This window comes from Electrophorus electricus, chromosome 9 (genome assembly GCF_013358815.1).
Source record: "Electrophorus electricus isolate fEleEle1 chromosome 9, fEleEle1.pri, whole genome shotgun sequence".
Taxonomy (NCBI): domain Eukaryota; kingdom Metazoa; phylum Chordata; class Actinopteri; order Gymnotiformes; family Gymnotidae; genus Electrophorus; species Electrophorus electricus.
The window spans coordinates 20556071-20582687 of record NC_049543.1 but is presented as its reverse complement, the minus strand read 5'-3'; the positions used below and the strand labels follow the sequence as shown (position 1 = coordinate 20582687).

The following is a 26617-nucleotide window of genomic DNA, read 5'->3' as shown; positions in this document are numbered from 1 at the left end:
TTGAAAAAAAAAATCATTAAAATATACAACCCAATGTGTAGTTGGTTGAACTACCTTTAAAAAGTATATAACTGGCAAGTCTCATGTATTTTTGGTTTGCTGGAATGGGGTCACAATTCATCTCCATTTTAGTTAACATTTACTGTTTTAAAATCTTAGTGGTGTTATAAATTAGTTTAGTATATTACTGTTTTATAAATTATCTACTGAAAGCCTAATTTATTTTGAGCCATGTCACGTTTATATAATTAAGACATTTACTACATTTGACTAAAATTCAGTGTGTATAAATAAATACTTGAACCCCAGCACTTTGAAATGCATTGTTTTAATCAGTCATGTAATCCTAACAATATATTGACATCTTTGTAAGGAAATCAAATATTTCAAACAGCTCTAGGCTATGTGCGGTGCCAACTAGAATGTGCGTAACCTTTCACAAGAATAAGATCAGCTTTTCAGTCAGGCCACATTCTAAGCACAAAGTCAATGTGCTGTGTTTTTAAAAGTAGGCTAGCGCATTAGAAGCTATCCATGACATCAGTGTAAATGAAAACGAGGTCGCTGTTCTCGCGCCTTCTGTTAAGTTTGCCTGTACTTCATGCATAATAGCGAAAAATATTTCATTACCAACCGGGGTTTAACAATAAACAGAAATTGACGTTCAGTGGCGCATAAGCGCTTACGCAGTTTCATTTCAGGACAACGACTGTAGCACCTAGATCATGATGCACCGTGAGTTACTGTGATGCATGCTTATGAAACGCTTCTCAGTGCACGATAGGCATTTATATTTGTCCACACGTTGAAACGACAACGTGCAACGCCTTCCCACAAGCCGTAAAAATCTTAGAAAAGGGTCTATAACGGAATCTACACCCGACAACATACGCACCTTATTTCACCGCGGTATCGAGTTTATTCTTGTGGGACTGCAGTATATACACTATACCAGGGGCGGAGTTTGACCCTGTAACTCCCAATCCATCAGTAATCCTTTGCAGACTTTCGTGCGCTCGGAATCATTCATTGCAACCGCTTACCACAGGAAATACCCACGACGGCATTAAACAAGAGCACATCAACAAGAGCGTCCAAGTCTGGCTGAGCAGGCGAACCAAGATGTACCGCTGACGGTGACTGCGGACACGCGGATCTCCGGTCGCATTTGTTATTGGTTTGATTTACTGCCGCAAAGGAGGCCCGCGCAGGCAGCGTGACAACCCTTATGTGCGATTTTTGTTACACAAGCCAAACGCTTGCGACTTAAGACAACTTGAGTTATCTTAGTTAAGTGCTGGGTTAAGTGCTGTACTGACATAGTCTAAACTTAAATATTTTAAAGCTACTGTTTGACAATTGGAAGACACTTTGGGAATATTGGGGCACATTTTGGAATGGTGGGGTGAGTACTTCGCCGGTGAAATTGTTTCTTCATTTTCTTGTTTGAGTGTATTTGAGCCAGTAGATCGCGAGTTGCGGTATAAAGTGCACTCGCGGCACGCATGCGTCCTAACAGGTGTAAAAAGAATGCCATGCGGATATTTGCTGTCGCTTCATATTAAACGTGCTAGTGGATTTGCCTTAACCGTACAGTTTCTCTGCAGTGACACTTCGGCGGCTTCTCTGGGGCACTTAAAGAAGGCAACAGTACAGGGTGGATTAACCTGGGCAGAGCTGTAACCAAACCGTTAGTTACCCTGTGATCCCGTTATACAGTAGCCATGCGTGGAATGTACAATGTATACGGCAGATAGGATTTGTACTCAAAAACATAGCGTATACATTTTTTTTCATTATGTTATGGACAGTTTCATATCTTGCTGCCCAGATAAATGTTTGTAGTATGTTTATAATGCCATTCAGAGGGAAAGCGAATGTTTCTCTACGTGTAATCCCCATCTGAGTCGGTGGAGCAGGGCTATTAGTTTTTTGGTTTTTTTTGTATTCTATTTTCTATAGAAAATATAATTTATTTTAGAATAAATGTATTTTTGGCTAGGAGTAAAATATAATTGTTAAAAGTTTTGTAGAACAAATGGGAATACATCCCTAAAGACAATGTGAACCTGGTACCATTATTGAAGTTTCATTGGTCCAGTTGTTAAAAGTTTAATAGAATTGCTACGTGATCATGAAAGTGAGAGCGTGGCGGTTTTGCTTAACTGGAACCACGACTTTCAAAATCAGTAACGTCTGTTTGTAATAGAAACCATCTACAAAGTTACACGTACACGCTCCAAGGTTTCTAAAATATATCTTCAAAGTTGTATCTCAAAACATTATAGGCCACAAAACTAAAACAAAATTACTTACGTTGTTAGCAATGAACTGTACCGGGCTTGACATTTGTACACAAGCGTGCTGAGTACTCCTTACTCTCATAAGATTCCCACTTATGGCCGAAGAAAGAGGGTGAGCACGAGTCGCTCCGTGCTTTTGCAGCCTGCGGATCTCCGACCTATGCTGTAGCCATGGCAGTGTTCCAGAGTGTGATTTTAATGGTGATATACTGCAACACTGCGGCAACAAGTTCTGCGCTGGCGCTAACCCCGGGCCTGCTGGCTTGGATGAGAGGGCCGCAGTGTGTAACGTACTGTATCAGTTCCAGGTCTGCGCAACACCAGCGCGTTTTGCTAATATATTCTCCTCGTTAACAACGGTGGAAGTCTAATGGGGTAAAATCGGATGTTGTGGAGCTTTCTTGGAACTAACAGACACGGGGCCCTGGGTGAGTTCAGTTTTGCACCCATGGCTTAAAAAGCTTCGCCTTCTTCAGTCAATCTCGACCATTTTAAGCAAAACAGCTCTTAAATATGTCCTGAAAGGGCATATTGGACCAACCAGATCTACTTTCTACCTGCACTAATCCCACATACCATTTACAATTACTTGCTCTTCTCTCAGAACACACAAGCTGTACATTACACCACGTGGATTATTCAGTGAACCTAATATTCATATTCTGATCTCAGGTTCCACATTTAGAAAAAAAAAAGAAAAAAAAAAGTTTAACTTCAAGAGTATAACCCCAATTGCTAAAATGGTTATCTTCTATGGAAAATAAAATAAAATAAATAAATACATAACTTTAAAGGATATATAAAGGCTTCTGGCAGTGTAAGTGATGTGAATGGGAGAGTCTAGCTAAAAACTACTTGTAAAAAACAATTAAGCATTGTAAATCTGATTCCAGAAAAAACATTTAGTGTCTGTTGGAGTTAAAGCATTGAAAACAGCTCGCAATATTGAACAAATGTCTTCTCATGAAGGGTTTTAACATTTCCAACTTAAAAGTTGCTCCTTCGTTAAGGCTCTATAAAAATAGCATACCAACACAAGAGCATGGGTGAACAGATCCCCTGCAGCTGCAGTGGTCATTTTAATAGGAGAAAGAAGTTGTTCACAAAATAATGCTCCATTTGTCATTTACCATCTTATTTTGAAAATTGTGTTACAGAAGCTCTGTTTATGAGCTTTGATCACCTTCACAAGATGAGTCATGTACATTAGTCATGTGGCAAGACCTGCTGAGATGAGAGTCCTTGAAAGTCCATGTTAACCTAGTTCCTTTTCCACTTATTTCATAAACCCAGACTGCAGCAAAATGTAATAATCAGAGAAGTTCCTGAGGAGCAACATTGGAATAGGATTAATGTACAATTTACTTTTAAGGTGGAGCAAACCCAAACACAGATTGACATCTTCTGTGGTCTGAAGCCTTTCAAAGTATAATGTTACAGGTTCTTTGATGAAGGCCACAGACTGCAAGTGGACCTGTTGACTCATGCAGGCCTAGAATTTTTGTTCTTGTGGTTTTTTTTATTTTTTTTTTTTAATCAAAGCACTTTCCACCTCTGGACCATATATTTAGGATTTCTGGGCATCAGACATTGGATCTGCAACTAAACACTTTTAGCACCTGACTTTACTGTGGGGAGGTTTCATTTTGTACCCATATACTGAAAATTCCACTGTCATGAGAAGATTTTCTGTACTCTTTGAAATGTGTCTTATGGCACACCTGCACACCATTTAGCTGAAGAAAGGATTAAACTGATCAGTTCCAGAGTAGGTGCAACATTTTCCTGCATCTCTTTAAAGCTATGGACATTCAGGCCTTGCCTCTTTCTGAGTGTAGCTACTATTTTGAAAGGTTTTGTCATAAAAAGATGTTGTGGGCAAAAAGTGGATAAGGGCTGTAGACAAGAAAAGATGCGTTGCTAGTTAACTGCATGTGTACTGACTGAGGTAAAAATGGCTTTCTGCAGTTTCTCTAAGGCACCTTTGTCAGCATCCTTTGTCTTGCATTCAAAGTTTCTTGGGAAATGTTCCTAAGGCACTTTCTCTGGGTAAAATAGTTGCAGGGCATTTCAAATCGTGAAACCCCAGACAGCAAGAGGCAGAAGAAAGGGTATGTGGGTGCAGTTGTGGAAAAGGAGGAGGGTCTTAGCAGATTCCCAGGCTCCATCACAAGCAAGGCTGGTATGATATTGTATTTTGCCTGTGTCCATAATCCTACTTATCAATGAAAGTGAACGCAGAAGTAAATGGGAGTGTTATGCAATGTTTGGTACTGGCTTTGTATCCCCTCCAAAGCTGAACCAGCAAAAATGTGAGACGGCTCAGCAAATGTTTTTTTTTTATGGATTATTGATCATGAGGTTCTGAAAGATGATGAGAAAAAACTGAAGTATCCAGAGGGATTTATCTTAATCATTACAATGGCAATGTGAGGCAGGCACACTGATTTAATTTAATCTTTGCACAGTATTCCATATCTACAAACCTAGCATGCAGTATCACTTGCTCAGTACTGTCACAGTAAACTGGCTTCTGTTTCCATTTAATTCTGCTAATTAGCTGCTGCAGACTGAAGTGGCTTTCCATTTAACAGCAATTGATTTTCTTTTTCTTTATCCACCCCATCCCCCTTACCCCCTTTATCACTCACAGCAGGTCATCCTTTGTTGGCCAAATGTTCTGACCCACTGCTCTGAAATGCTCCTTTGGATGAGATGCTGAACGACTGGTGCTGACCCTATCAGGAATACCCTGGAGAGAAATGGATCTGCCCAGCTCTCCATCTCCCATCTTCTCTTCCCACTGCATGTCATTGCTGGGGTTTCCCCCTATACAGAGCTCACACAGCACATCCATTACCTATGCTGAGGGAACAGCAAAGCGGCACGTCACAACCTGTGGCTAAACGTCACTTGTTTGCCTGCGTCTGTATCGGAAGCGCCGATACTCGCCTATCCCAATGGTGTGCGGTCAAAATCTGCATCCCCAACAACCTGTCCCTTGCTATAGCTGTTTTGTCCAATTAAGACAGCCTTCTGAGCATTGTGGGATTGCTTTCCCTGTCAGGCACAGGGACTGCTGGGTACAGATGCTGCCCACAACAGATAAGGCTGCTTTTCGTTTCTTAAGTAAGTGACTCCTTCTGAACTCTGGAGAAAGAAGAACTCGTGCCTCATGGCATGGGTCAAGCTATTCAGGAAGCCAGGGAACGGCATAGCTGGGACTGGGGGTACTGCTGGGACAGGCCTGGGGAAGACTTATCAACCAGGCAGCATGCTCTCCCTGGCCCTCACCAAAGGTCTCCTCAATGAGCCCGGCCAGAACAGTTGCTTCCTCAACAGCGCTGTACAGGTGAGTGCCTGGGTCACTGCTGAGGATTTTGGGTAGAGAGTAGAGAAGGACAATTAGTAAGAACCATTAGAAGAATATAAGGATATATATGAATATAATCATTGGAATAAAGAAAACTTTAGCAGTTATCATAATGTGACGTTAGCTCTGTCACTCATTCATTGTCAGTCATTTTGGCATCATTTGGTTAAACTATGATGATTAAACATCTTAAGAGAAAAGGGTTAACCTCTCATAGAATTATCAGGGCCTTGTGTGCAATCTTTTAAGCCATTTACAATGAGATCCCACAGTACGCTCTCCAGTGCTTAACTTTTTAACTTTAATTTTGAGCTACAAGTTAAAAAATGGAGGTTCCTCCTGATTTCTGAGCTGCTTCTCATTATGGAAGGAGATTTAGCGTGAGGCTACTCTTTTAGTGAGATTGCTGTACAGAGAATTTTGTTGTGTATGTTGAAGTGTAGTTGCACCACTGTCTCCTTGCCATAGGTCCTCTGGCAGCTGGATATCTTCAGGAGAAGTCTCAGGCAACTGTCCACCCACTTCTGCCTCGGTGACGCCTGCATCTTCTGTGCTTTAAAGGTCAGTGTGTAAACAGAAAGAAATGACCTGTCATTTGATATGAGCTCATGATAGTTTTTGATGCAGTGCTCATAATCAGGACTTTTATGACTTATTCTTGCTAACGTGAGTAATTCTTTGTCAAGCCTTTTACTGCTTTGGTATGTTGTCAAGTTTCCAATGCTGGAATAGAATGGAATATTGCAGGGAAAACAGGCATTTGGGGAAAAAACAGGTATTTTGGACATTGTTCCACTTGCATTTTGCAAATATATATTTCTTTCTTTTTGTTTGCCGGTTTCCCCCCTCCCCCCTCGGTCTGTAGAGCATCTTTAGTCAGTTCCAGCAGAGTCGTGAGCGGGCGTTGCCATCAGACACCCTACGGCATGCGCTGGCCGAGACCTTTAAGGATGAACAGCGCTTCCAGCTGGGCCTCATGGACGACGCAGCCGAATGCTTCGTGCGTCGCCTTTATGTCTGCAGCACTGCAGTAACTTGTCTGAAGTAGTCAGAAACGCTACCCTGTAACCATTACAGCTGACTAGTACACCAGCACCTGCCCAGACTAAAAAAGAATATGATGAAAGTATACACTGTCAAAAGACTTGTAACAATTTTTAGTCTTAATGTTTAAATACTCATTGATAAAGGAATTTATACAATGTATCACCATTATCCTTTAAACTGTTATCATTCTTTAATTTATAATTGTTTGTGAAGTTTTATTTGGGGTAGGAGGAGAGTTGTTAGAGAGTTTTTTTAAGTCTCAGATTCCTTCTATGGGTTGCTATTTGTTGCTTTAAAGCATGATTTAGGTGAACTCTCCTACAATTCACAAGACTAATGTTTTATGGCCTACTTAAACATGTTGTTGCTGTGTCTCTGATGTAGACGATGGGTGTAATTTCATACTGATGAGCTCACAGATGCAAAAGCTGTTTCCTTTATATGGGCTCATGCATTTACATTCACAGACAACTTTAAGTGCATTATTTATAATATCCTCTAAGTGTGTATTATTAAGTGTAACACTATATTAAATATAGCCCTCTTTTATGGATGGTGAATTCTCTACTTCATGCTTTCATTCTCTCTAAATAGACTTATGGCTCTCTTATATGATGACATAACAGCAATTCTAATATTATCATCTACGACAAAGCAATAATCCTAGTCCTAAGAATATCTTTAATAAACCCACTGTTATTGTGCTGAGAAGAACTCTGCATCTCTGTTCTCCTGGTTTCTTTTTCTCTGTGCTTGCGGAGACAGGAGCATATCCTTGAGAGGATCCACCTGCACCTGGTGTCCGACTCAGCGGCCGAGCCATGCACCTCCAGGTCGTGCATTACGCACCAGAGGTTTGCCATGACCCTTTATGAGCAGGTAATCAGCCTTCACAGGGCTCCCTTTCCAACAGCAAGTCCATTGGTTAGTCAATGCCACCCAGGTAGACTTTAGGACATAAAGGAGAGAGTTAGAACGGAAGCAAGGAAGGAAGTGGTTTATTTGCAGGCAAGGGGAATTTTTGCACCTTGTCCTTTGCAGTGAGATACAGGATCAGGGTTGTAGGGCTTTGGGCAGGACTTTGAGTGGCATTGAGTGCTGTGTCCTGCGCCATTTGGTACTGATTACCCTGCCCTCCAACCAACCCCACAGTTTGTGTGCCGGAGTTGCGGAGCATCATCGGATCCCCTCCCCTTCACCGAGCTGGTGCACTACGTCTCCACCACTGCCTTGTGGTGAGCTTTCATCCACATGAGCATGCTATGACTGAACTTCGGGATCCCTATAATACATTTGTAGAACAACAGAAGGACACCTTTTTGACATATAGTGCTGACTCAGTGCTTTTACACTGTCATTAAATACTAGGAGACCCATCATGTGAATGGGGTTCACTAACCCAATGACAGGAGGAGCCCTGTGTTTTTTCCCTGGTTGTTAGCCAACAGGTGGAGCGGGTGCTGGAGAGGATGGACAGGCTGAGGTCGGACATGTTCGGCGAACTGCTGCAGGCAGCAAACACCATCGGAGATCTCCGCAACTGCCCTGTATGTCACCACCTCTGCCTCCACCTGTTTTTTTACATTTCTGTGTGAAAAAAAGTTCTTATTTTATTTAACATTTATGAAATACTCCATATTTCTTCTTCTGCGAAAGACTTTGCTAATCTTTTTCGGGCTTCTCAGATGGCACCTAGTCTATCTCTAAGAATTTGGTGGGTGCGGAAGATATAAACATGGTATCTGCTGAATCAGCAAAGAGCTTGTCTAAGATGACATAACAGCAGGCCATGTGATGGTCTATATTTACTGTAGCTCTCTAGAGGATTATGTGTGTTTCTGAGGACAGCTTGTACGTTGGACGTTCAGGCACATGAGCATCACCATATTCACTTATTTCTTATTTTTTCTATGAGGGTTAAGAAGGCAATGAAGTGAAATAATGTCTGATTTTATCAGCAGTGTGTTGTTGTTGTTTTTAATGGAACGTGCAGTAAAATTGTAATGTTTTGTTTTGTTTTGTTTTGTTTACAAATGTGTGGCCAGTTGAGTTTCCCACAAGCTTCACAGAAGACAAACAAAAGCATGTTTCTGTGCACTCCCCATAATAGGAAGCATACTTCCAGAACAGTCCTAATGATCATTGTGATATTTTGGGGAAACTGAATGCCGCTGCCAATAGATGATGTCACTGTTGAGTTGATCAGTGAATTTTGTTGGATGTTAGGCACGTGGCAGCACTTGCCCAGTCATGTGGCTGTTTCCTGCAAGTCGTCCACTGTGACTGACAGAAGACCTAAAACGTTAGCTGCCAGTCGCATGCTGTGGTTATAAATAGCAACGTCTCACTAGCCACTGTTGCCCTCTCATCTCCGTTGGCAACGGCAGAACACTAAGCTTCGTGCACACGCTTCCATGCGGCGACACCTTTTGGGAGGTTTGCCAAACCTGGTTCGTTTCCAGGATGTTGGCATTAACAATCATTAAGAAAGACATAAGGCACAACAGAAAAAGTTCCGTTGTGTCTGCATGGGCATAATTGTAATCATGTCTCTGTTCTTTTGGTTCGCAGAGCAACTGTGGGCAGAGCATCAAAATTCGCCGCGTCCTGATGAACTGCCCTGAGATTGTCACCATCGGCTTTGTATGGGATGCGGAGCAGTCAGATCTTACTGAAGATGTCATCCGTGCTCTTGGGTCACACCTCAACCTTTCAGGGGTAGCCTACAGTCGGAATGTCCACTTCTATCTGTGGCTTAGAATAAGCACTCCCCTTTTGACCTGAAGGAACCATGTCAGAACTGATGTTCTTAAATTGACCATCAACTGGTTAATTATCCTACTTGTTAATCATTGCATCTTCTTTGTTCATACAATGTTTGTGTTAACTGTTCAGGTAACCATGCATAATATATATTAGAAACACCTAACTTACACCATAGTCGCCTGATATGCTCATTTAATAATTTATATAAGGCTGTGTATAAGGCTATGGTCTATCTGCTACCATGCTCAGTTAATAAAAAATAATAGAGTTGATGTGTGACCTCACACGTTTGACCTCAGTTTCACTGCCAACAGCTTTAATGATACTACCCTGATGGCAACTGGGTCGGTATATGTCAGTACATCACAACAGCTCATACTACATGTCCACTGGTCTTACAGTTGACCTTGGTACAGTAATGACACAACCATGCACATCAGGACTGCTCTTCCTAGCTAACGTTATTTTTTCCTCCTGACCATTGTAATATTAGGATCATTAAAATTGTCTAGCCATGCTACATATAGATACAGATAGATAGTTCATTTCAATTTATGCTCAGTTTAGGAGCTTAGCATTTTCCATCTAGACCTGCAAAACAAAGGTGAAATCTCACTGCCACCTTCTTGTTTGGCCTTTGTCTGCTCCAGGCCTTTCAGCTTACCACCTTCCCTTAGATTCCTCTTTCCTCTGCTCCTGCAGCTTTTCTATCGAGTTACTGATGAAAATGCCAAAAGGAGAGATCTTCACCTGGTGGGCATGATCTGCTATTCCAGTCGCCATTACCTTGCCTTCGCCTATCACAGCAAGTCTTCCAAATGGGTCTTCTTCGACGACGCCACAGTAAAAGAGGTGGGTGTCCAAAACAGAGTTCTGTTTAGGTTCCTTTTTTTCAGCACCAATTGATCTGATTTGTGATACCCATGGTATGTTTAATGTTTAATCTTTGTACACATCTGCTTCCTCCCTTCTAGATCGGTACCAAGTGGAAAGATGTGGCGTCCAAATGCATCCGGGGCCATTTCCAGCCACTCCTCCTCTTCTATGCCAACCCGAATGGCACTGCAGTATCCAATGAGGATGCTCCCCGACAAACCACCATGTGGTCCCAGTATAAGTGTTCCCTCAATGGTGAGGGTACAGGTGAGGCTTTCCCACCCCTCCCCCCAACACCCAAGCCTGCACGATGATGGATTTTAAACTCTAGCTGAGCCAAACCGCCTGGGAGACGAGGTGGCGATTGATTTGACTGAAGCGGCTATTGATCTGCGATATGGAGTCAGACTCTGTAGCTGCACTGTGTTGTTTGTGAAGTTGTTTGTAGATGTAATGGTCTCCACCCAGGTTCTTCTTGGGGGGTGGGGGGTGGGGGGGGCAGCTGGGGGAGGGGATATGACCTCTTAGGTCATTTATGAGCATTACTGCTGTCTTAAACCAGAGTGGTTCAGTAAGGTGTTTTGACATTGCTGTTTATAAATAGCAAGGTGTAACCTAACCATTTCTAGTTTTATAACAAGATGGAAATTGTGCATGACATGTGCAGGCCTATAAATTCACACGTAGGTCTCAAAGGTGGGGCCCTTGTTTCACCCTTGATGCAGGCTGAAACATGGGCTGTGTGTGGGACCTTCCTCTTAATCTGTCATTCAAGTTCGCAAATGATGAAAAAAAGTGATAGCTATTTCACACCCATTTCTTTAGAATGGCATGAAAAAGACCCAAGCTGAACATCTTGCCTTTCATCTTGCATCCACATGCTTAAAACAGGCAGTGCAGTTTATAAACAGTGTCCTGCGGAAGATGTCGATTGTCATTGCAAGAGCAGGGGGTGTTATGTAAGATGGGGCCATCCGCCCATGCAGACTGCGAGCGGTGGCCATGTTCCGTTCAGCGCTCAGATTTCCAGCTCAAATCCCCCTCATTTTCTCCACCCCTCCTCTTTCGCTCAGTGGATGAGTTTGTCCACGCATGGGTATAAACTTCAGGGAGAACAGATTATTGCTCCATGCTACACACACACACTCTCTCTCATCAGATGCACTTTCTCCTACCCTTTCTCTTTGTCTCTTTCCGCTTCACTGTTGCTTTCTTTCTTTTTTGTTATTCAATCACTCTCTCTCTCTTTCTATCTCACTACCCTAATCCCTACTCTTGGGTGCAATGCTGCATAACCCCCCCCACCCTGATAATTTTTTTTCCATCCTGTACATTCACACCATCCTTCCTCTTTTCTGGCTCAAGCATGCGACGGCTTACTAACATGCACAAACTCCCTCGAGTAGCATAATCAGCATTCCCCATGGCAATGGCAGGCCAACCTTATTTCTCGATGAATATTGGTAAATAGAACTTTTGCAGTTTTGCTCTTTCACAGTGTTTAAATCTCCTATCATAGTCTCTGTGTTGGTTGGGGACCTCTGGTTGTCCTTGACTTTGCGTCTAGCTGCTACTCATTACCATTTGCCACTTTTCTATAGGGGACATGCTGTTACCTCCGTCAGAATTCTGAACTCACAGGAATTTTATGAGATAACTGTCACCCTCAAGTGGGAGGGTTTGAACACAACCATCACGCACCACCTCTTTGAGGATCTTTTGTGAACGCACGGCCTATGGAGTGTGTGAAAAGAACGGAAAGTCACAGCGAACGAATCCGAGCCTCCTGCAGCTCTGAACGGATGCTAAACTGAAGGCTGCCTCTTGGTCGCTTTGCATCATGCCCCCCCAAGTCATCCTTGTTGCTTTGGCTTTGCACCAGAAGGCCTTGTCAGTACAGGTTTTCTTTCTCCCCTTTTATCTTCTTCTCTTTCTTTTTTTGCCAAGTCGAACCCTGGCAGGCCGTCTGAACCACCTCTTGTGCCAGTAGCTCTGTCGACGTGAGAACAACCCCTCTTCCACCGTCCTCAGGTGCCCTCTCTGGAGCAATAGGCAGCCCCTGCTCCGTGGGAGTCTGGCCCTGAGCCGTGCTCACCCACCCCTCTACCGCCCGCAGGCAGGTGCAGGGCGACACAGTCGTGCACACAGGCTAACAGAATGTGGTGTGGTGCAGGGTTCCACGTGCTGGCATGTCCTTAAAGAGGCACCAAAGAGGCAGAACGAAAGAGAGAGAGAGTAAGAGCAGAGATCAGTATGGTTTTGTTTTTTTTCCCAAACAAAAAAGGAGTGAAATGTACCTGCAAACTGCAGACCAGCTGTGGGGTCACAAAAGTTCTGGGGGTTTTTTTTCATGGAAAAATCTTTTTTATGATTATTTTATGACCATTTCACGGTTGATACAGATATTTATGGTCCGTTTTTATTTTATGTTTGTCTTTTGTTTTATATTGCTCTCATCATTGCCTGTGTCTGTTAGATGTGCGCTTTATGACTTTTACAGTTCGTCATTGCTTATTTTATGGTTGTCTTTTATAGATGTTTGGAAGTTAATTTTTAAAGTTAGTCTTTCTCCCTATCACTCTCTATCTTAACCTCTCAGTTTTTGTCTCACATGCTCATTCTGTCTTAATCTCTCTGTTTCTCTGTCTCACACTTTTGCTCTATTTCCGCCCCTATCTCTATCTTTCACTCCCGCTCTGTGAGAAAGTTCATTTTGATTCACATCACTCAACAAACAGTAATCCCTCTCTGATCTGGACACCCATTCCTGGCTTAGGCTTTCTGGGTTTTTTTTTGGTCCCACATCTGGGCCAGCTCATGACCTGTTCCATTTATCCATTTTTATTTATCTATTTATCCACACAACTGTCCACTTTTCCTCTCCCCTCGTGCCTAGTGGAAAATCACAGACCACGCACATGCAGCGGCCAGTTTTAGACGTCACCATGCTAACGTAACCATGCCAACATTACAGAACCACACAACCAGCAGCAGAATAATGTAAGTTAACAGTATCTGCTGAGGAGAAATTGTCTTTTGGAGACAAAAGAAAAGTGTCTAAAAACCAGTTTAAACTGAAATCAGATGTTCAGAGGCTGTGGATTTATATTTTATGTCAATGCCCGATTCAATCCTAGAAGTGTCCTTTTAAAGGCTACGTTGGCCAATAATGCTGAAGTACTGTGACCCACCCAGTTTCCCAGTCTGACATCACCGTTCCCATGACATTGTGTGCCATGTGGACATGTTTGTGTTGTGTGCCTGTCACTGCCCTTCATGTCTTTTACTCCCCGACCTTCATTGTTTAAATCCATTGACTAAGGAGGGTGATTTATTTATTCTTACTCCCTGTCATTTTTTTTGGTTGGGGGGAAAAGAACATAAAACTGTTTTCATTCCTGAATTTGTTTATTCTCTCCTTCTTTGTGGTAGTAGCTGAAGTTCCGCACTCAGGGTCAAAGAAACTCGACGGAGTAAGAGAGCCTGCAGGCTCTCTGCGGACCAATCAGGGATCTCACAAACAAAATTCGCTGCAAACAGCCAATCGGCGTAAGGCACAGATGATGCACACGGCCGTAAACAAATAGACCAGTACTGCTTTTGTTCTGTTTGTACTTTAAATTTGCTCGCACTCATTTTTAAGCACAGTAGTTCACAATAATTTTAATTTCTAAAAAGTGTACGCAAAAAAAATTAACATTGTTCTTTATATGTCCTGAAAAACATATAAACTACATTTGAAGCTTGTTAGAATTCACTGATTTAATGAAAAAGGAATAGTTTTCTGGAATGGTCTTTTGCCCATTTAAAAAAAAAAAAAATTAACACTTTCCAGTCAAGGTGCTTCCTGAAAGCCCAGGTCGACCTCGCGAGTCTTCCAGAGAACCTTCACAGGGCGTAGGAGAGAGAGCACGGCGGGAGGTCGAGCGGGGTCACCGTAGAGGGGACAGCCTCCCACACAAAGGTAAACATTACACACATGCGAGGCCACCTTAAGAGAATGGCCCCAAATATGGAGAATTTAAAAGCTCAAATATCTTAGGTATGAGCTTTAACAGTAGGTGCTACTGTGTCTTTTGTGTTGAAGTATTGTTAATATTTCTCTCAATTGCTTAAGATCACTTCTGGAAAGGCCCCTCAGGAAAATCCCTTAACAGTGGCACTGTTTGCAGGGCTATGTGCTTTATCTCCACTCACATGGTCCACACAGTCTTATGCAGATATTTTGGCATTTTCAGTAGACGTGCACTTGAATAAAATATTTTAACAGATGGCATCCTGCAGGTCAAAACCAAATCTGACCACTTCACTTACTTTGCACAGTCATTGTGAGTCAAGAAGAATGTTACTGAAAATTTAGAATATGAAAAAATTCAATAAAATAAAACAATATACTAGGCTTTAAAAAATGCTGTAAAAATGAGTTGATCACAGTCATCTGTAGCCAGGAGCCTGAGAGAGCCAAATTGGCTATGCTCTCAGGAACGGAGGGGTAGCACACTCTATCTCCCCTGTCAATCACAGCGACACTGGCCAATCATGGACGTGCATCAGAAGGGGGTGAACAGTGCATGTTACTCCACCCCCTGAAGTTGCATGCTTGAAAAGGTGCGGTGATTGGATGCAAGTGCGTCGGAAGAAGCTCAAAAAGGTGCGGTGATCGATAGCATATGCCAGGGGAAGAAGTATGCGATAGCCCTCTCTCTCCCTGGTCTTCAGCTGTCATGTGATAGGGGAAAATTACCCAATGGGAGGAAACTGGCTATGACTAAAATAAGAATAAAAATAGCACAGGAGTCTGGCATTTTTACACCAGTTTTGCATTGACTGAGTTATTTGCTTTTGATACATTTGGATTTGGTGTGTTCTGTGGCATTTTGGATGCAAAATGTATTTTGCAGAAAGTAAAAAGCAACTGAGGTAAACTGTAAATAAAAAAAATAGATCTCACGTGTTTTACTACATCCTATATTTTAGAATGTGCCTATTCAGAAAAGGGCTTGTTATATTCAGCAAAAAGTACAGTGTAATTATCTTTTTCTGCAAAGCTAAATATTGCTTTACAAAGTAATTTGTCTTTGTCAGTGTGCGCTCACATTAAAGTGAAAGACTTTAATGTTAAAATTAACATGAAAATCGCTGGTTTTCATTTGTGGTGCACTTCTCTTCAGTAAAGTGGATCCTGATCCTATCTGCATCCCATAAACAGAACAAATTTAAAAAACAGTATTAGTAAGCGCTTCAGCTAGCTCCATGGCCTCTGGCACTGTAAATCTCCCAGGACCATAAGATGGCCCCGTAAGCCGATTTTGGGTGCTTGGCGTTGTCAGAAGCACTCTCCGGCCCATCCGCTTCCGTACGTTCCTGTTTTAGGTCATTAGCCTCATTTCTGTGGAGCACATGCAGCACACTCGGATTATGTTCCTTTAACTCACCTCTTTGTGAATTTTAAAAGAAAACTTCCTCTGTGATCCCCTTTCAGACTTTCAGACTTTTTAGAGGACAAAAAGAGTGTTTTGTCCTAAAGAACAGTTACTGGTGCAGGCTTCTCTATACTATCCTCAATATTTCCATTTCTCACTTGCTTTTTTTAAATGATGATAAAGCTGATATTGCTGTTTTTTAATATATTTTTGAAAGTTCTTAGTAAATTCTCAATTGACTATCACAGGATCAGAAGATATTTTGTTTTTCTTTTCTTTTTCTCTTTCTGTCCTTTTCTTTGTCGTGGTTGGAGCCAGGTGCACTGTCCTCTACAGAAGGGCACTCTGAGGGCACCTTACTCAGGAAAATGGTTTATAGTACTGGCTACCTTCCAAAGCATAGCACACCATCTGTCTCCCAAACGAGAGTTTGGCTTGCAGCAAGTGCACATCTATGCAAGGGGGAAGGAAGTGTCTCCAAATTCAATTTCCAACTGCATTTTGACCATGCTTCACCAGTCCGTGTCTGTATAGTGGGAGTGCGTGTCTTTGCAGTGTGTCTGTTTTGTGGTCATGGTGAATAACGCTTCCTTGTCCACAAAAGCGATTCCTCTACTGCACTTTCTATGAAGTGTTGTTGTTAATACTTGCAATTTAGAGAGTTTCTTTGTTGTCCTTATAGATATGGTGTATCCCAGGTCCAGTTCCCCTTCTGAGAACAGTCTGCGACCGCACTCAGACCCAAGGCACCGCTCCAACCTGAATCGCCCATGCCGTCCAGACCGGCCCTCAGTGCAGCCACGTGGATCACCCCAGGAGTGCCGCACACACCCAAGCAGTTTGGGCCGCCATCACGATCTCCCTCCCTTGGGCCACGGCGAGTCGGCAGACAGCCCGTGCGAGCGTGGCCGGCCCAAGGCGTCGTCGTGGCGGCCGGTGCGTGATGTGCTGAATGTGGACAGAGTGCTGAATGAGCTGGAGCAGCGCCGCCGGCAACAGCAGCAGCAGGGCAGTCCCAGGTGTGGCCATGTCCAGGAGAGGGTGCCGGCTGAGCGCAAGCCGAAAGGCCTGATGACCATATATGAGGAGGAGGTGAGGCCAGAGGCAGAGAGCCGCACCTCGCAGGAGTGTCAGCACTGGGCCACGCCCCCCGGCTCAGCAGCACGCCTCAAGGGTGCGGCCAGTGTGACGCTGAGGGCCGATAACTGGACGATCCAGCGGACGGAGTCAGGCTACGAGAGCAGCGACAGGCTGAGCAGTGGCTCCACCAATCCTGATTCACCAGGTGTAGAGAGCATCACAAGCAGGGAGCCCAGAGCAGCCCTGGAGCCCAGAGCAGCACTGGAACCCAGAACGGCCATGGAGGTGCAGCAGCTCAGGTAGTGGAGATAACATAGATCAGTGACCCATGGGAATCAACTGCCATCTGTCACTGAAAGTGCCTTTCAATCAATTGAGTTTTAACACATCAAACCTTCTCAGGGGTCAAGTTCATCACAGTCGCAGTGACTCAAAATCTGAGGCAGTGCGCTCACCCTTGTGCTACAGTGAGTACCAGAGAAATGCATGAACTCTACCTTAGAGAGCACTTGTATGCTGAAAATGCATGTTTTTGGTATGAAATCACCTCAAGTGGAACATAAGGTTTGGTCTACTGCATATTCTGCAGTAAAAAGGTTTTGTGGAAATTATTTAGGCTATTAGATCCCTTTTTACATTTCAGTTCCTTTTTTAAAGAGGTAGACCTTATCATGGTAGACCTTACAGTCCAAGATTCCCTTAGACGAGAGTCTCTTCATAATCAATTAGTGACTGTCTTGTAAGCATGTTATACAAATCACATGCAAATAACAGTTTACAAACTACCTTTGACTAATCTGCTACTGCTAGTTCAAAGATGTTTTGAATAAATTTGAGTTGTCTTAGCTATGAAAAAATAAAGAACCAATTTTTAAGCCCTTCAGCCACTGGGAAGTCATCTTCAGTGTGCAAAAATGGAAGGAACACAAATATTAAGGTGACAGTACTTGCTGTAGCACCAAAGTGACATTGGCCTTGCCATTGTCCAGAGGAAAATTGCCAGCTTATTGGCTGGCCAGATATAGATGACGCACCTAAGAAATGACATGCCTTCCTACATGCACACTATTTCTTTAGCATCTGCTTGTCCTGTGCAGTAGATTTGAAACCAAAGTGCATGCTGAAGGTGGTATTCTCTTTATATGGTGAGTTTGGTCTTAAAAGTCATACATTAAGTATTTAAAAAGGTAACCACAGAGTATCTTGTAAAGTTAACTAAAATTAGCAATGACCTTTACTCCTATGCGTTCATTAGAGGTGTGTATGTGTGTGTGTGTGTGTGTGTGTGTGAGGCAGCAGCTATGATGGACAGCAGAGAAAGGTCAACAGGAGAGAAGAGGCCATTCTATCTTTTTAAAATCTGTTAGAATATTTGGAACATGTCTGTGCCCCCTGCTCAGCAGTTCAAATTGACATTTTACAATGCCATTACTGCCACCTTGTGCTGAAGTTGTAGGACAGCAGTACTTATATCTCACTGTGTTTGCTTATTCAGTCATCAGTAGTACCATTTAGGATTCAGAAATGAATGTTCTGATGTTCTCACTTTCACCTTTAGGTAAACATTTGCTGAAGGTCCAGGGTAAGAACTCTGACCATCTTAATAAAAGCAGCCCAAGTTCAAGGTATTCTGGATGAGGTTTTGCGCATCAATACTGCTTTTGTTAGTACCATTTAAAAGCATAGTTCAAGGGAAAGAGTAAAAATGTATTCATACAATTGCCATGGTTACCCTGGATTTTTGCTCTCACACAAAACTTGCTCTGCTTTCCAGGCGAAAGCTAAGACACTCCTCCTGTGGCTTATATAAAGGAGGCAGTTCGGAGAGGGAACCCTCAGGCTCTGAGCCCCACAGTGAACCGCAGGAGGTCCCTGTTCGGGTGCAGCTTTGTCCTGATAGCCCACCGGCACACAGCATAGGCAGGCTCAGCAGCTCGGAGTGCAACAGCTCAGATGAGATGACAAACCCTCCATCTGAGCAAGAGGACAGCGCCTACCGATCCAGCACCAGCGAGACGGCGCCGGCCGAGTCGCCGCGCCCAGTCCGGCCGACCCGGCAAGAACCAACCGCCACCCCTGCCACATCCCCACCTGTGCCCGCCCGCTCCAGACATGCCCAGCGGCTGTGTGAAGGCAAGACGCTGCCTTTTCGGCCACGCCTCCTCCGGGAGCCCTCGCAGGCAAGCCCGCGAGTGGCCAACGGGGGGCCCCGGCGGGTTGATCCGCATCCAGGTTCGTCTGACGTGAGCTCCAGGTCCGGCTCGGACCAGGAGCGGGGGGAGCTGGGGGATGCAGACATGGAAGACAGGCCACGCATGCCCGAGCGGGCACCTCGTGTGCCGGCCGTGGCGCTCACCACATATTTCTCCGTGGATCACTGCATGACAGACACGTATAGGCTCAAGTATCACCACCAGAGGCCACTAGTGCTTTCTGTGCCAGAGCAGAGGGGATGCGCCAAAGGATTGGACCACCGCGAACCTGGCACCCACTCCAGCCATACAGAGAGCCTGTCCACTGCAGAGAATGCCCGAAACAGGCCCGATACAGGTTCTATACACTTACCTTAAATTAAATTATTTATTGATTTGTATAATGATTCTTTGATAATTACTGTAACTCTCTGTTGTCTAGAGTGTGATACCTGTGGGTGCTATTAAGTAAGTCTTGATGTCAATCACATTTTCAGGCTCTAGCAGCAATAAGTCCACCGCAAAGTGGCACCCAGTGACTCCAAAAGGACTGGATGAGCATGGGTATTTGTGAAGGTCTTGGTAAGTGTTTTTTACACGGAGGTCTATTTTTTATACAACCTTCATGCTTAAATGTTGGTAAAAGTCTATCTGTGTACCTCACATAGTAGCGCAAGGTGCTAGTCAAACCAAAGTCATGGGCTCAGTTCCAAGAGAGCACACATAATGGCAAACTGATAAATATCAGCACTGTTGTCTGGTTCCTTCTTTGTATTTCATTAAATTTTCATTTGAACGTAAACAGGTTTTTGCAATTTGGAACATTTCACCAAATGATGGAGTGGCTTGTCTCTTTCAAAGCTCCTGAGGGTAGTGTTGGAAAATATGCAGTTTGAAGCAGAGTCCAAAGAAACCTGGAAGAGAATGGATCATTCCTAAACACTTCAATTTGGACTCCACTCCCCCCGATGCCAGAAGCAACCTCTGCTTTGCCTCACGGACAGGAGTATTTCTGGGGAGGTGCGGTCCTGGCTAAGATGTGCTGTGACTTCAGTGTGCTGGATCGCATACCTCAGAGCCATGCACACTTGGACGTGTATTCACTTGCACAGTCGCACGTATCAGTTAAAGTCAGAGAGGTAAATCCTTGGTGGGTTGGAGTGGTGTAGGGGTATGGACGCAGATGGAAATGCGATTTTATTTGCACGGACAAAGCTGTGGTGCTGGTTTGTTCATCAGCTGTAAATTTACTGTGTGGAAAGGAACGCTGAAGATCTTCAGAGGTTGTTTATGGAGTGCCTTCTCGCAATTTGTCATGCAGAACACTGACATAACTATTCGTATGAAAGGAATATTGTACAATGATGTCCTCTATCTATTTTTGAAGATGTCTATGCATTTATTTTTATTCGTTTGTTTAATAAACCTTATTTGAACTCTCATGGTTTTTTTCCCCACTCAGGTGTTGAAAGGAAAAAGACATTTTCTATGCAGTTCAAAGGAAAAGATTTGGAACCTAATAATTAAATCAAAAGTTGCTGCAGGCAAAAAGATCTGCAATATAATATGTCCAGTAATTTGCCCTGTAATGCATTTATTTCCTGACTCCTGCTTTTTAGCCCAAAAAAAAAAAAAAAAAAAAGACAGTTGACCTTACAAATGTACCCACTGTTGGCATCTGGTCAAAGCAAACAATCACGTAACTTGAATAAACGCCTTCAGAAACCTAAACTTAAAATACATTAAGGGGATCGGAATTCTGAGTGGTTTCTTGATGTTGCCACACTGTCGAGTCGATGCCCAGACAGGTTTATAACTTGGAGATGTCGAAACATTTGCTTCATTGGCAGTCACTATAAGTTGAATCACTATAAGTTGCCATGTGTTAAAGGCCTTGCACAGTTGTTCTAAAATATGTGAAAAAGGAACATAAAAAAATTATATCTCAAATTTTTTTTTCCGTCTTATACGGTTCTGTTTTTGTGGGCGTGGATCCTAGCGGTTTTATTGACAGCCTCAATGTCAAGCATAACCGCCTAGTCAGTATGACGCAGACTGGAAAGAGGGAGAGACGCGTCTACTTGTGTGAACATGAAGAGGTGAAAGGCTGTAAGGGGTTTGGGACAACAGCGGAATCCGTGCTGTGTTTAAACAGAGTGTAATCACATTCTCTGGTTAAATTAGAAGACGCCACAGTTCATATTTAAGGACGTATTTAGAGCGGTATTTTCTGTGCATTTGGTACATATTGATCACTTTTACATTAAAGCTATTAGCTTGCTTATATTCGGCTGGTTAACCAGGTCTAGCTAGCGGGCTTTTACTGCACACGACAGGAGCTAAACGTGAGAAAGTCGGCAGTTTCAAAAATGTCAGTGTATCATATCATATAACGTTAGCTGAGCTAAATTACAACACTACATTGCCTCCAGTAAGTGTCGGGAAAGCTGTTGCTTTCAGCATGAGTCCGCAGTAAAATGTCTACAAACTCTTGTATCTAGTGTCATTTCAGCCCCAGAAAGAAATCGGAGCCATTTTGATTTGCTCTCGTTTTCAGGAATAAAATGTAGAGTAACCTTTCACCCCACTGAATCCAAAACCTGAGCATTTTGTTCTGCGTGCCATCTATTGCTGCAGCGATGCAGTGAGTGAAGCGTGGGACAGTTGAGTTCGCAATTCATGAATATGCAAATATAAGAGCTTATGATTCGCTATAGTCCGTTAGTGCGATGTCTATGACGTCTAAGCGCACACCTAATTAACATGTAATTCCTAAGTGGTGGTTAGGGGGCAGTATACAAAAAAAAAAAATTTTAGAGGTCATTTTATGCACTCTGCAGTGCCAAATAAATGCTGGACTGGAGCAGAAGTATGAAGATAATCATATACCTCCTGCTAATATAACATTTTGAGTAAGGAGGAAAAAAATCCTGTGCAGCGCCTTTAAAAAATTGGCATCAAATGTCGTTAAACAATCTGCAGCTGGTTTAATTTAAGATACAATGAGGAACTGGGATGCAGGACAAATTCCAAAAGTTCTGAAAGGACTTTATTTCCTTACAAATAAAAATATCTACTGTAAATAAAAAAAAAACATTGTATAAACATTATTTTCTGAGCAACCAGTAACTTTTCAGAATATCCAAAATACTCGAATCTCCCGACTAATAATCAAGGAGTGAAACGAAATCATCGTGGAAGATAATTAAGTTGCTTATGGACAAGCTCGTTTTAGATTTTCTTGAAAATCCTCTCAGCTTCCACGCCCTCGTAGGAAAGGCTCTGCAAGAAACAAAATAATGTATTTAACAGGAAGAAAACTCAAAAGGTTCAGATATACACGGTAGTAAATGGCTCACATTTGGTAAACTGTCAGTAAACTGTGCTACTCACCTGCACGAGTTCATCGCCGCTAACCTTCCTGGTCGTCCTAAGTATTTTTCCGTTATCTTCGCGGGTAAAGCTTCCCTTCAGTACGCCATCCTCCAAATTCCAGCACCCCTGTGGATTCAGAGGTCGGAGGTCAAGCACCCAGAACGGTGAACCAGGGACCAACAAATTGAGGTAAGATGCTCCAAATGCCCAGAAACGACTTTATTTTTTTATTTCTTTTAAGGAAAATAATTTTGATACTGCTGAGCAAACAAATGTAGGCTATGCCAACATAATACCTATTCTGGTTTTAGACTTGTTAAAAGTGAGTATACTGCATGCTCAGCTAAACAACCTTTATCTTAAAATAGGTCTTTTTCCATTTAAGATCTAACATGAACCAATAAGCAGACTAATGCACTAATTTAAGAAATTCAAATATGCAAGCCACATGGTATAATCTCTAGGGCCCTAACCTGGATCAAGTGAGGTCCATACTGTAGAAATGTGATATTACATAATAAACCACAGTGTCAGATGTGTAGGTCTGCTCACTGCACATTTATCTTATGCTTTTATCCAAAGCAACTTACAATAATGACTGAGTGCAACTTGAGGGTTACAGGCTTTGCTCAGGGCCCTGATAGTGGCAACTTGGAAGCAATGGGGCTTGAACCAACAACCTTCCAATTATAAGTCAAGTACCACTGAGCTACCACTGCCAGATCTAGGCCATGCCCTTGTTTTTACCATAATGTACATTCAATTCAATATATATAAATACACACATGCACACATTTTATATATATATATATATATATATATATATATATATATATATATATATATATATATATCTCCAAAGAAAATTGTAGTGTACTTTACTGAGAAGCACTTTGCTTGAACAGCTGAGGAAGGACCTCTGAAACTCTGTGTACTTTACTACAATTTTGAATATCTCTTTCACTCTTTCTCTTTATTTCTCTTTATTATATATATAAAATGTAGAAAATTCAATTCAATGCTAGGTTTCACGGAATATAGGCTACTTTCTGACATAATATTATCAAACTCTGCTATTTCCACAATTTATAACAAATTTATAATCAAAGATACAGTGGGAAAACCTTGGCGTCCCAATAGCTAGTTGCAGTGTTGCATATTGGTGCGTGCAAATGGTGACTCACGAACACTTTAACATCATTAGGTAGACTGTATTCGAAGAGGACCCCTAGTGTGAAGTCAAGTTCCAGGTTGCGGAAGGTGCTGGACTCTTTCACGTGGAATTTATCACCAGTTTGCTGCAGGGTAATCTTCAGATTATCATGGGCCCCTAATTTCTTCTTTATCAGGTTAAAGCCTGTTTGACAGAATCAAGTGAGCACACCCTAAAGGATGACTCAACGGAATTGTGCAATCCTGCTTTTTTAAAAAATGTGGAGTAATGTGCACACAGCATTTCGGTATATTTCATTTTTATATGTACATTTATTTACGCAGCAGAATATATGTAGCGTACAATACATAACTGTCTATACTTTTGTTGCTGCAATGTCTCCGTTTGCAAGGCTACATATATGTTAACTCCTGGAATTTGTTACTTTTTTACAATTGTTGACCACACCTTGTGAATTCTTAATATATCACAGTGAACTGAACTGTAGAAAATTATGGTACCTCCTTTGCTTTTCTCTTCAGTACTGAATTCTTGCTATGATTATTGTTGAAATGTTTTTCTTTTGTCCGGTCAGTGCAGTTGTTGTTTTGTCCAACAAAATCTTCTGCATATCTGATAAATTTGATCAAAGTCTTCTGAAGATCTCAGTTACTAATTTGCTTCAACATCCAGGGTACCTTAACTAACTAACCCTTAACTTATTCTGAATAGTAATAAATAGACATAAATAAATCTTACCCATCTTTTCCAAGAACTTCTCATAATTGTTGCTGTATTCCACTTTCCAAGTCCCATTGAACATCATTATGACAGAGGCTTGTTGTCCCAGGTTGGAATGAATAGGGGTGTGTGTGTGTTTGCGTTGACCACACTATTCCTTATATATGTCAGTAGCGGAAAGCACTCTCCCTTATCAGAGCATTTATGCTAATATGGCTGAGTAAAGCTCACTGGAAATGTGCCCCCCTCTGGGCTTTCCATCCCAGCATGCAATACCAGATGCAGGGGTGTGTTGGGTGTCGGAGCGGGGCCCTGCTTAGTTGTGCAAGAACAAGTGCTTGCTTGTGTTGGATGAGCCATCCATCCCATTTGATTCTCAGGCTCAGAAATCTAGCTCACATGGCCCCTTTGATTAGACAAGCTAGATACTTTGTTTACACAGTACAGGGTATGGCACGGTGGGTGTTGTGTATCAGCAGTTTTGCAGCATATGAACAGTGAACTGCAATGAACGCTTTTGTCCATGCACTGGAAAAATGTACACTGGTATGATGTCATGAGGTGACTCTTTAAAAGCACTTTATTTCTAATCTTTAGTAATTAGCAAAGCACATTGTCATGTTCATTCACACTTGATATAATGAGCATACACTTTGTTACACCCACAAGGCTGAGTGATGTCATGGCTAGACAGACATGCATGATTAGATACTGTGCATTCATAAATATGCATACTGCATACTTGAAAGCAAATGTGTGGAAAATATAGATGGCCATTGTGCTCAGGAAGACAAAGAAGACACGCCTGCAAGCTCAACAACATGTGTGCACAGTGCATACACAGCTGAATTACAAAAACATTAATTTGTTTGGCATGAGCAGAAATGAATATAGACCTCAAATCCTGGGTCCAAATGGGACACAGTCATTCAATGAAATGTGTTAGAATATGTTTCTGACAAAACTATCCAAGCTTGAATAAAGACTTTCACTTTTTTTAATGGTATTTGTTTTAAATCTTCTAATCATGCAGGTTCCTAAGTCATTTTAAATCTTTGGAACTCTGGATTAGATTTATATCATTTACAATTCCTTTGCTATCATGGACCCAAATGGGTGTACCATACTGAACAATAGTACTAGTCTTTAGTGGTCTGTTCTTCACTGGCTACTGATCAGAGAAACTGAAGAAACTGAAGAAACTGATCAGCTGGAGATATGGATGGGTAGTGGACCGCTCTCACGCCCAGTGACATGTCTGCCACCCATATAAAGCCGGAATAATGTAAGAGCACCTGTAATAAAGATGCTAGTGTGCTTACCTGAAAAGAAGGTGTTTCTAAGAAAATGGCTCAGGATGACATTTTGAAGTGACCACGCAGCAGTTATTTATGGTTAGCTAGACAGATGTGTGTCTGACCTGTGGTTGTAACCTTTCAATGCCTAATATTATTCTATCCCCGGTGCTTTTCAATTCAGTGTGATTTGACCCAACAAGCTGTTTCATCACAGAAGTGAGTCTTGGAGCCACTTTAATATTTATAAATGGAAATAAATGTTGCATGCACCTCTGTTTTACTGTAACTGATATTTACTTTGGTCTGTTGTGTTTGACTGTTGTTAAAAAAGTTGATAAAAAAAAGACCCCTATAACTAATAAGGAATATCTGTATATATTCATGATAATGCCATTAAGACTAGAATGACATAAAGCATTTATATTTTCACACAAATGAATTCTAAAAGGTTGCTATATTGCCTGCATGATTCAAGGTGCCTTGCAGGACGTTGAAGAATGTTAGCAAAAAATATGTGCATAACCCAAAGACTGACATGAGACATTCTATAAATGCACCTGGCTATAGAACCTGTTTGCCTGGTATTGTACAGTGTTTTGGAAGGTGTTCTGTGAAATATGATCACTGGGTGTGCATTTAAATGTTATGTTGGCACTCATTTGGAGATAAGGCTGAGAGGCATATTAGCAGCACTGTAATGCCTGAGTTACCTAAAACTGATCGGTGTTGCCATTTATGATTCTGCCATTGGTATTACCGCTGAGGGGCAGAACACTTTGGTATTGTCTTTCCCTGATGGAGAAGAGACCTCATCTAAACATCAGCATCATTAAGCATGACGCTGACGATACATGAGACCATATTGGTCTTATTTGGTAATGTAATTCAAGGGAAGTTTCGTTCAGGAGTTTAGATGCTGCTAGTACAGATTATGTCCATGTTTAATCACCATTACAAATTCTAAAAGACTATAAAGCAAATATGCAGCAT

At 42.2% G+C, this 26617-nt stretch overlaps 2 protein-coding genes across 5 annotated transcripts; one reads left to right on the top strand and one right to left on the bottom strand.

The window, feature by feature from the left end:
* Positions 1-478: 478 nt before the first annotated feature.
* Positions 479-20502, top strand: usp53b (ubiquitin specific peptidase 53b). 4 transcript variants are annotated; one of them, XM_035529927.1, is made up of 18 exons: positions 479-1405; positions 4957-5655; positions 6145-6237; positions 6542-6676; positions 7489-7602; positions 7876-7958; positions 8165-8270; positions 9295-9441; positions 10192-10341; positions 10464-10632; positions 13801-13914; positions 14201-14329; positions 16471-17167; positions 17271-17335; positions 18427-18493; positions 18643-19418; positions 19558-19642; positions 19922-20502. In XM_035529927.1, the coding sequence occupies exons 2-17, from the start codon at positions 5479-5481 to the stop codon at positions 19632-19634; spliced, it is 3099 nt and encodes a 1032-aa protein (XP_035385820.1). In that variant the 5' UTR covers positions 479-1405; positions 4957-5478; the 3' UTR covers positions 19635-19642; positions 19922-20502. The 4 variants fall into 4 exon arrangements, with proteins under 4 accessions (XP_035385820.1, XP_026876256.2, XP_026876257.2 ...); XM_027020455.2 differs by having other exon boundaries at positions 13798-13914; positions 19866-20502; XM_027020456.2 differs by having other exon boundaries at positions 480-1405; positions 4960-5655; positions 13798-13914.
* A 1589-nt stretch (positions 20503-22091) lies between these two features.
* fabp2 (fatty acid binding protein 2, intestinal) lies at positions 22092-24577 on the bottom strand. Its single transcript, XM_027020463.2, has 4 exons — positions 24348-24577; positions 23620-23792; positions 22454-22561; positions 22092-22342 (listed from the first exon to the last, which is right to left on the bottom strand). Exons 1-4 carry the CDS (start codon positions 24412-24414, stop codon positions 22292-22294), a joined length of 399 nt encoding a protein of 132 aa, XP_026876264.2. The 5' UTR covers positions 24415-24577; the 3' UTR covers positions 22092-22291.
* Between the last annotated feature and the right edge of the window lie 2040 nt (positions 24578-26617).